The 10,731-nt window shown below is 50.3% G+C and overlaps 1 protein-coding gene across 1 annotated transcript; it reads left to right on the top strand.

The window, feature by feature from the left end:
• Positions 1-3: 3 nt before the first annotated feature.
• On the top strand, positions 4-3,804 carry TIMM17B (translocase of inner mitochondrial membrane 17B). Its single transcript, XM_082864168.1, has 6 exons — positions 4-101; positions 880-979; positions 2,030-2,093; positions 3,016-3,144; positions 3,231-3,341; positions 3,432-3,804. The coding sequence occupies exons 1-6, from the start codon at positions 76-78 to the stop codon at positions 3,518-3,520; spliced, it is 519 nt and encodes a 172-aa protein (XP_082720294.1). The 5' UTR covers positions 4-75; the 3' UTR covers positions 3,521-3,804.
• The last annotated feature ends 6,927 nt before the right edge of the window (positions 3,805-10,731 follow it).

Raw genomic sequence — 10,731 nt, 5'->3', positions numbered from 1 at the left:
ACGCCTGTGTGCATTTACGGTGGGGGCGTGGCCCGCCCGCGGTTTAGTCAGACTGCGCGGCTGGACGCCGGCGCCATGGAGGAGTACGCTCGGGAGCCTTGGTACGGCGAGGGGCACAGGCCTCGGGACTGTTGCTGGGGCGCCACGGCCAGCGGTGGGAGGCGGGCGGGGGAGGCATCGGCCACACAGCGCCACGTCCCAGACTCGGGAGACTCTTAGACGTTTGTTGTCTCCTTCTGCTCCCCTCCCCTTCCTCCTACTCGGGCTCCGTTAAGAGGGGCCACAACTGTGTGCCTAAAGGAGAAGGTGCGGTGCAAGGACGAACCACTCCACGTTTCCCTTGCCTTCGTACCTCCCAGTCTCTCTTTGTTAACGAAAAGACACGCTGGTCGAATCCATTCCAGCCGAGGGGGTGGTGCGGTATTGAGCGGTGCTGGATCATCCCCCCGGTCTGCGATTGGTTTTTCCCAGTTGTAAGGGTTTAAAAAAAAAAAAAGAGGGCGTGGCTTGGTTGGACGTGCTCATTGTGGGAAAGGGGGGTGCGAGCCCGTTCTGCTTTAGTAACAGTGCTAGCTTAACACTTCTGTAGCGCTTATTTAAACTTGCCAACTCTTTGATTGTTATCAATTCATTTAATCATTGATAGTAGTAAAGCGGTTGATTTCTTGGTTGGCTGCGAAGGGGAGGGGCGGACAGGGCAAAGACTAATATTTTCCCTCCTTCGCACTATTTCTTGCTTAAATGAGGGGGAGAATAATCTATTATCTGAAATTCTGCTTCCCATTTGGGTGACTTAGTCTCTCCCAGTTGGAAAGAGTCATTGTGACATGGCAAGAGGGAGGGCTCACATTAACCCCATCCTCCCCTTCCCGCTTGCAGCCCATGGCGAATTGTGGATGATTGCGGTGGCGCCTTCACTATGGGTGTTATCGGCGGTGGAGTCTTCCAGGCCATTAAGGGCTTCCGCAATGCCCCTGTCGTGAGTCCTGGCCTTCCCTGGGTGGCGCGGGGGTCCTGCCCTGCCCACATGGGATACTGTTCTGAAAACTGCTTGGAGCTGCCAGTCACATGCACTTATTCATTCTGGTGCCTGCTCACCTACTATATGCCAGGCCTGGCTCCAGGATCTGGAAGTTTAGAGGAACTGCAAACATGACCTCTGCCCCTCACCCCCCACCCAACTGGAGCTCCTCTGTGGAAATGCTGTGATGTCAAAAGGGTCATCACCAAAACCTAAATGTGTGTGTGCAAAGCCAGTCAGATTTTACCTAGAGGCAGATTCTGGGTTGGAAGCCTGGATAGAGGGAAGTGACAGGAGTTTAATTGGCAGGAGGAGGACAGCCTTAAAGCTGAGAAAATGCTTTTAATTTAACGTAATCTATTCCCTCTCTCTCTCACTCTCTATCTCTGACAACCCCCCTCCCCTTCCTGGGAGACTTCATCAAATGTCATGACTTTAAATGCCATGCATTTGTCAAGGTCTCTGTAATTTCTCTGTCTAGCCCTGTCCCTCCCCTCATCTCCTGGAGCTCTCTTTCCTGGATCTTTGTCCAGGTTTCTCCCTCTTATCCTCAAGGTCTCAGCATAAATGCCCCCCTCCTTAAAGAGGTCTTTCCTGACCCTTCAGCCACTGTCATATCTCTTTTTCCTATTTCCTCTAACGTTCTTATTGCTGTCTGAAGCTGTCTTATCTGTACCCTTATTTAGGATCTGTCTCCCCCACTATAATGTGAGCTCTGAGAGCGTAGGGGCCAGGTCTACCTTGTTTACTGCTGTATCCCTGCACACAGCATGGTGCCTGGCACATAGGTGCTAAGTAATGAATGAATGAATGATTTCTCATCCCAGCTCTTAGAGCACCTATATTGGGGTGCTCCCCAGCCCCCTAGTTCTTGGCCCCCTTCCCCACATCTCTACCCCTGATACCCCTCCAGGTTTCCTGCCCCCATCCCTCTCTTAAAAGCTAGAAACCTTGTCTGCCAGTGGCCTCAGCCGGGCTCTGATTCCCTTCCTCCTCACTTTCCTCCAGGGAATTCGGCACCGAATGAGAGGCAGTGTCAACGCTGTGAGGATCCGAGCCCCTCAGATTGGAGGTGAGAGGTTTGGGGAGACAGATGTGATAACAGAGTTGAGCTGGTTGCTCCTTTGAGTCTAGACTGCAAGTTGGGGGTCCAGATTCTAGTCCCACCTCTGCCTGGGACTTCCTGGGGGAGTGACGTTTCCCAGCAATTTCATATGGGTGAGTTCTGGAGTTTAAATCCAGGCCCTGGCTCTTCCCTGCTGTGTGATCTTGGGCTAGTGGCTTAACCTCTCTGAACCTCATCTGCAACATGGGGATGACAAAACAATAAGTTCTGTAACTTATGTAACTTAGGTAGTACTTACTAAGTGCTGGTTGCTCTGTTAAGCGCTTTGATAGTATTAACTAATATAAATTTTCAGAAGTCAAGTAACATGCAGTGTGTAGATCAGGTCCTGGCACACAGTAAGACTTGAGTAAACATTTTAACTATTGTATTGTTAACTGGCTTTGCTAACCCCTTTCCTTCTCCCTGAAACCAAGGTCAGAATTCCAGTTCTGTGTGGTAGTTACAAAGATCAAAGTTGCTCTGTTAAAAGCCATATAGAAGGGAGTTCCCTGGTGGCCTGGTGGTTAGGATTCCGGGCTTTCATTGCCGTCACCCAGGTTCAATCCCTGGTCAGAGAACTGAGAGGAATGAGTGCATGGCGGGGCCAAGAAAAAAGCCATATAGAAGCAGATAAATCTGCCCGTAAAATACTTGTCAGCCCCCCTGTGAAGGTGAAAGGAGTGCCGATGGCAATTACAGACAGATTGAAGGAGCTACCACAGAGACAGATGGGGGCTCTCCCCTAGGAGTTTGCCATCTGCCTTTGCCTCTGGGTTTTTCCCCCCGTTCTTTGCCAGAGCATTCAAGCCTTGGGAGTCCCTGGACCCTGAGCCGTATATTCTGGGGATTCCCCACAAACACTAATTAGGCTGTGGTCCCTCAACAGGTAGCTTCGCAGTGTGGGGGGGCCTGTTCTCCACCATCGACTGCGGTCTGGTGCGGCTGCGGGGCAAGGAAGATCCCTGGAACTCCATCACCAGTGGAGCATTGACCGGGGCTGTGCTGGCTGCCCGCAGTGAGTGCCCCATCCCCAGGCCCCAGCCCCTTCCACCCTGTTCTGCCTGCTCTCACCTGTCTCCCTGTGCCTCCTCATTCCTCCAGGTGGCCCATTGGCCATGGTGGGCTCAGCAATGATGGGAGGCATTCTGTTGGCCCTCATCGAGGGTGTTGGCATCCTCCTCACTCGCTACACTGCCCAGCAGTTCCGCAATGGTGAGTTCCTGGTGAAGCTGGCCAGGGAGAGGTGGGAAATGCTCTGCCTTGCCTCCTCCACTCATCTTTATCCAATTCTCCCTGCTCCAGCACCCCCATTCCTGGAGGACCCCAGCCAGCTGCCCCCTAAGGAGGGTACCCCAGCCCCAGGCTACCCCAGCTATCAGCAATACCACTGAGGAAGTGACCGCCTGTCATCGCCACCGTGGGAGCTCCTCCTTGGTTCCCTCCGCGATGATCTACCTCGAAGGGAGGGCTGGCTCCCGGTTGGCCCTGGGACCCTCCAGAGAGGGCCTCTACTCTGTTCCCTTATCCCAGGTTGGGGGTGGGGCACCCCAGCTGCCCTGATGGGTGGGTCCCTTCTCTCTCAGGCACCCCAGCCCCCACTCATATGTAACAAGCTCTCACCCCAGTCCCTTTGCATGGCGCCCTGATCAGTATTTAAAGCCAGTTTTGAAATGCCTATGTATGTACTCCTTGAGCCACCCATTGGAGCTGCTCACTAGGACAAGGGGTAGAGCCCTCTTCAGGGACTTGGGAGCCCTAGGATTTGGAGTCCCACAGAGAGTGGGCTCTAGTAAAGGTTTGTGGGATGAATGTGTAGGAGGGGGAATGAATCCAGATGTGAATAGTACATGAATAAGGGGGCCAAGTGTTGAATCACAAGCAGACGGAAGAGGAACAGGCTTGGGAAAGAAATGAGTGAACACAGGATTGCTGGGGTAGAGGGGTGGTTCAGCATGCGGCACCTCTGACCCCTCTCCCCCATGTCCCCATTGCAAAGACTGGGAAATCTGACCTCACAGTGAACTCTGTCTTTCTGAATACCAGTCACCCCGTTTGTGAAGATAATTCCCCCTCCATGTGGCCTCACCAGGGACCTGGGATGGAAGTAGAGGTCGGGGAGACCCAGCTTCCTTGAAGACGGTACCCTTAATCTTCTCTTCTGCACTACAGAGAGATTTCTGCTCTGCGATGCTCAGGGTTGTCAGTATTTAAGGGTACCGGATGAGGTTTCGTTTTGGGGGTGGAGTGGGGGTTATGGGAGAGAGATTTTCTCGGATGGACATCGGCTCCAAACACTGTCTCTTGCATGCAAACAGCTACATGTGTGGGGCAGACGCCTCCACGGGGGTGCAGGTGGCCTCATGGGAGACACACCAACTGTCCCTTTTATGCAAGCCATTGCAAAGAGGTGGAAATGCCCTCTCATACAAACTCGCTCCCTGGGGGTGCAAATGCGGAGTTCTCAGGCCTCCGAAGGCCCCAACGAGGTCCTAGTGGTCCTCGGAGGTAGTAGAACTGCAACGCTGCTTGATGGACTCAGTGCCAGGCGCACGTAGCAGGCCCCGTGCACACAGCTCTCTCAGTGCCCCAGCAGGGCCCTGGCCTCGAACTTGCCGACTCCATGGCCACGCCAGCAGCAGCAACACACTTGCCTGAGTAGGACAGGGATGCCAGTCAGACCCTGGGTATCCCAGGCTGCAACCCTTGTATTTCCAGGCCACTTCCTTTGGTCCCGCCCATTCGGTACACCTAGGCCGCGCCCTTCCTCACCTCCAGGCCCCATCCCCGCTGCGTTTCCAGACCCCACCCTGCTCCTATCAAACATAGGCCCGCTAGCTCTCCTGAGCCTTTTCCTTCCTTGAGCCCTCAGGTTCTGCCCACCTCAGGCTACTGTGCTGTTCACAGACCCTTTGTCTCCAGGCCCCGCCCCCAGGCCCACCCCCTCCCTATCTTTCAGCCCTGCCCTCTAAGCCTCCTGCAGGCCCAGGTTTCCCGCCCTCAGAAGCCTCTAGACCCTACCTCTTCCCGTCTTCAGACCCCGCCCTCTCCTGCTCCTTAAGGTCCCAACGCTTCGGGAACCTCAAATGCTCGGGCGCCCCGCCCTCCTCCCACCTTTGGGACCCCGCTCGAGGTCTCCGGGTCTGGAAGGCTGTTGGAGCCGTGGGGCCGTGGAACCGTTCATGGTGAAGTTCAGGGCCTTGTGCTCTGGCTCCTGGGGCTGCTGGCTGGGCCGGGCGGGACCAGTACTGGGTTTAGTAGCGGAGGACTGGGCTTCGGCTGAGAGTTGTAGACGGCATCGAGTGGTGGTGGGGCTTCGTGGGAGCCTAGCTGCCGCGGCGTCACCCGGCTCCTAGGTGGGGCTGGGGCGTCCGGTGTCGTGCAGGTCTCCGGAGTTGGGGGGAGTTGGGTCCAGGGCGAGTCCTCAGGCCCCGCCCCCTGACCTGACCGCGGGCCTGCTGCTCTTCCCAGAAGAAGGGAATGTGGGGTCAGACCCCGGATGGTTTCCACCGGGGGTGGGGGGGATTGCAGAGACCCGGAAAAGGCAGGAGACGGAGAAGGCAAGAGTGAAACAAACAGATGGCGAGAGAAATAGGAATTGAGGGACATACACAGGGACATAGAGACACTAATGGACACATAGAGAAGCAGAGAGACATATAAGAAATAAAGGAAAAGAGACAGAGACGAGGAGAAAGGGCAGAGACAGGAAAAGGAGCAAGAAGGAGCTGTTTGAGGGTCAGAAATGCAGGTGGGAAGACCCTCAGCGTCAAAGTGGAGGCCAAGGCGGGAGAGAAGGCGAGGTGGCGGTGTAGAGTTCTGAGCTGGTTTGAGGGGCTGAACCGACAAGGGTTGTCAGGCCAGGCCTCCTCAGGCTGCCTGCCCACTTACCCTCCAGCTCACTGGCCTCAGAGAGGCAGAGAGATGCCCAAACTGCATTCTCTCTCTTTCTCTCTCATAAGGATTTCAGTGGCTCTCCCTCAGGTTCTTCCTTCCGGTCTCCCTCCTCGCCTGAGCCCCAACTCTGCCTCTATGTCTTGATCTGTCTCTCAGCTCTTCTTCCTCACCTCTCTGCTTTGATTTCTCTGGCTGGTGACTCTCACCCTCCCTGAGTCCTGGAGTTTGCCATCCACCTGTCTGCACGCGGTGGGGAAGGGAAGATATTTGGTGGATGAGGAGGGTTAGAGAGGTGGACAGAATCAGAGAAGAGCAAGAGGTTCCAGCCCTGACAGTGGAGTGGGGAAACCCCTTTGTCCACTTCCTCAGGCAGAGACCCTGAGAGGCTGGGGAGAGAGACAAGGGGAAATCAAAGACAGAGAGAAAAGATAGGGAAAGAGACAGATAGCCAGTTTACAGAGACATCAAAGGAGAAATGGAGATGCAGAGAAACAGATACCAAGAGAAAAAGCAGTACACATTAAAAAAAAGGGAAAAGAGGGAATGAAAGTGAGGAGATAGAGACATATTGGGAGAGACAGAGATAGCAAAGAAAAAAAGAGAGAAGCTGAGGGGCAGAGAAAGAAAAAGAGAAGTGGGAGAGAGAGAGAAAGTAAGACAGAAGAGTTGGGTGCATACCTTACTCTGAGTTGCTGGTCTGAGTGTTCTCATTTCCCCTGTTCTCTTAGTGGCAGTTGGATAACAGGACCTGGCTGGGCAGGACAGCCCTCATAGCTCCACCCCTACCATCCCAGGTCCTCCAGGGGGGTGGGAGGGCTGCCTTCCCCAGGGATACACCTTTAGAGATCTACGCTCTGATGTTGGGACCTGGCAACCATCTCAAGGAGCCCATTTAGGGCCAACCTCTGGAACTGACCGATCGGGGCCATCTCCAGGGGATCTGCAGTGTCATCAGATTACCTGCAAGCCTGTGATCACTTCGGATATGCCAGTGATCACTTCGGAGGTGACAGAGGAACCTTCCTTTCCTTACGCTCATTATACATATGAGGAAACTGAAAGCACAAAAAGGTAAAGCAACTTGCCCATGGTTATACTGCCTGAAAATGGCAAAGCTGGGATTTATAGTCTTATTTACGGTGTATAGAGTTTCAGAGGTCACTTGCAACATGATTTCCGGGACAACACATTATCCATCCTAATTATGGGTGTTACTTGAAGGTTTTCATGGATGGTGTGAACTATTTTTTTTATAAATTTATTTATTTTTATTTATTTATTTTTGGCTGTGTTGGGTCTTTGTTGCTGTGTGCAGGCTTTCTCTATTTGCGGCGAGCGGGGTCTACTTTTTATTGCAGTGCGTGGGCTTCTCATTGCGGTGGCTTCTCTTGTTGTGGAGCATGGGCTCTAGGTGCACGGGCTTCAGTAGTTGTGGCACGCAGGCTTCAGTAGTTGTGGCTTGCAGGCTCTGGAGTGCAGGCTCAGTAGTTGTGGCGCACGGGCTTAGTTGCTCCTCGACATGTGAGATCTTCCCGGACCAGGGCTCGAACCTGTGTCCCCTGCATTGGAAGGCGGATTCTTAACCATTGCACCACCAAGGAAGTCCTCTAGAGTGGATTTCTTGAGTGGAGTTAAACAGTAGCAGCAAAACAGGCTAAAGTGTGTTTGAAGAGAACAAACTGCCCCAACTGTTAGCTCCCATTCCTGATGGGCTGGGTCTTGCTGATAGGGTTGCAGTGACTTCAGCAGAAGCATTCTCTGAGGCCAACAGCCAATTTTTACAAGATCGAGGTTTGGGATTTTTTTTTTAAGGGAAATGTGAGAGGACCTATAGAAAGAAAGCTACCTTCTGAGGTATTTAAAAGAAGAGCTATTGCATTTTTGTCAGTTTGAGGTAGGCGTGTGAGTCTGCATGAGAGAGAGAGTGAGAGAGAGAGATCGAGATCCAGCAATCAAATTCATAGTAGCTGTAGTCTGAGAAAACACACAAGACAGTTTCGTTTTTCCCCTAAGTGACAGAGGGAATCCATAGCAGGTCAAAAGTAACAGGGTGAGAGATATTTTACTTGGTTACTAGAAGGTGTCAAGGTACAGTAATAGTCAAGATTAATAGTGAAGTAAAAAGAAAAAAAGGTGCTGAAGAATCAGAAAATTAATCTTGTTCTGTCACCTTGAGCAGAAGCCATCCAAGTCTGCAGTCATCAGCTTCTGGAGAATTCCTAAGAATCCTCAGTTTGAAGCCTATTAATAAGGTCTTTTCCGCTGAGGCTCAAGGGCAGCTTTCCCTTTGATCATACAGACTTTTTTGGAAATGCAGCTTGAACCTGTTATGGGGACATCTGGAGGCATCACACGAGTCTCTAGTAGTATGAAGTCATATTGGCCTGTAAGAGGGTAGAATCTAGGATTTGAGGTGCAATTACAAAACACTTAGGGTAGTCTGTTATTAACTCAGAAGTAGCTAACTATAGGTGGTCCCCAGAGGGGTTAGAGCTTATTGCCATCAAGGCTAATGGCAATACTTTAGTCCCTGGAAGTTTGAGGGTTAGGGTTAGAAGTTTGTTGATTTTACTTTCCAAATTCCATTAGGTCTCTCCACTTTTTCTGAAGATTATAGGTGATAATGGCTGTAGAGTTTCTGAGGAAGTTAAAACTTTACAGAGTTTTTAAATAACAGAGTTCTTTAAATAAGTGCAATGCCTGTCCCTGCTACTGGAGAGGTAAGTTGAGTTGGGAATACAAAGGCAAGCAGTTTCCCTACCTTTACAGTGATAACTCTCTGACCAGTAGGAAAAACTCAGTTCACCTGGAAAATAAACCACAGCCAGAACTTGCTCATAGCCCTTTGGAGGTGTTCAAAAGGGCCTCGAGCTATTGGTTTCTATCCACACCCTACCTTTTCAGTCTTTGTCATGATTGTTATGAGGTGTGACATGCAAGGGAACCATCTCAGCAAGACCCTTAAAGTTACCCCATCAATGTTGGTTCAGTGTCAAGGCCAATTTTTCTCTGCTATTGGGGCTATTATCATGAAGCATTTTTGTTAACCTCCACTCTTCTTATAGTGATCTCAAGTGTCAATTGGAGAAAACACACACAACATAAGAGCTGTCAGTTGAGTTTTATTCAGTGTTTCCGAGAACTGGGAACTGCTTCAAAGAGGTAGGGGAGGGACTAGTAAATGTATAATTTTTTTGGCTGGGAAATACATGTACTCAAGCATGCATCTTGGCAAAAGATTACTGTTAATCACACACACACACACACACACACACACACACACACACACACACTCCATATCTCTCTCTCTCTCACACACACACACACACACACACACACACACACTCCATATCTCTCTCTCTCTCTCTCTCACACACACACACACACACACACACACACACACACACACACACACACACACACACACACACACACACACACACACACACACACACCCCATATCTCAGTTAAGGATTTTAGTGCTTATCTATATATGGGAAGATGCAAGAATCTGGGGTCATTGAAATTCTTCTTTAGATATGCATCTTAACTACCTAGGGGCCCATATATCCAAAACATAGAATGTTTCCCCCTGAATTCCTTTCAGGGTATACTCGTAGGTGAGTGATTGCAACGGCTAATGACTTAATCCTCGTAGAACTGGAATGGTAGGCAGCATTCTTTGTTTACACAAGTAATGGAAAGCTATATAGAAATTCCTTCATTTGTTGTCCATTTTGATAAGGGTTTTGTAGTGGCTTCAGATGAATATGAAATTATCACTGTAAAAGGCTAGTTACATTTCCCTATGAAAGGAGAAGGGAAGAATTTTGGCTGCAGGAAAATGCGATTTGACATAAACATACTCAAAAGAGAGTTATTACAGCTGATTTAAACAATAATTCAGGCCCTTGACAGTTTTATCAAGGCATACTATTAAAAAATCAGCACTTCTTAATCCCCAAATACAGAAATGAAGAGGAGGGTGTCTCCTATGTTAAACAAAATGATCTCTCTCCTTGAGACAGATAAAACAAGCAAGCTCGGGACTCCTCTGGTGGACCAGCGGTTAAGACTCAGGGCTCGCAATGCAGGGGGCCGGGGTTCCATCCCTGGTCAGGGAACTAGATCCCACATGCCGCAACTAAAGATCCTGCAGGCCTCAACAAAGATCCTGAGTACCGCAACTAAGACCTGGTGCAGCCAAATAAATAAATAAATAAATATTAAAAAAAATAAAACAAGCTCTTCGTGTGGTTTTTCTACCCTTTTTGTTGTAAGGAATCTCTCAAATGGACAATCTTGTTCATGGCAAAAGTTTCTCAAAGTGGTTATTTCAATTCCAAAATTTCCCTGGTGAAAATTGCCACTTAGAGAGATAATGTGTTGACATTACAGTGAGAAAACATGAAGGAAGCAAGTGCTTGGCCTGCAAGGGGCACGGTTTTAGACTGAGAAGTCCTCCTGAGAACTGCAGTGTTTCAGAAGGGTGGTGCTTGTGTGACTTGGTGTCTCCAGATTTTGGCCAAAGGCCAGTCATCACTGCTATTGGGCCAGGAATAAAAACCCTCCTGATTCTGGGCAGATGAAACTAAACAAAGCAATTCTCAGGGACACAAAGACCAGACTGAGGTACACATAACGTTAAGTTTACCTCAACCCTTTTTTTTTTTTTTTTTTTTTTTGCGGTTCGCAGGCCTCTCACTGC

The sequence above is a fragment of the Leucopleurus acutus genome, assembly GCF_964270905.1.
Source record: "Leucopleurus acutus genome assembly, chromosome: X".
Classification (NCBI taxonomy): Eukaryota; Metazoa; Chordata; class Mammalia; order Artiodactyla; family Delphinidae; genus Leucopleurus; species Leucopleurus acutus.
Note: the sequence above shows the minus strand (reverse complement) of the source record. Positions and strands in the feature narration are given on the sequence as shown.

Bases quoted from the DNA above. Each gene is read 5' to 3' on its own strand.
- TIMM17B (XM_082864168.1), top strand. From the start codon at position 76: ATGGAGGAGTACGCTCGGGAGCCTTG. The intron at 980-2,029 runs GTGAGTCCTGGC...ACTTTCCTCCAG, and splicing joins GCTTCCGCAATGCCCCTGTC to GGAATTCGGCACCGAATGAG. The intron at 3,145-3,230 runs GTGAGTGCCCCA...TCATTCCTCCAG, and splicing joins GGCTGTGCTGGCTGCCCGCA to GTGGCCCATTGGCCATGGTG.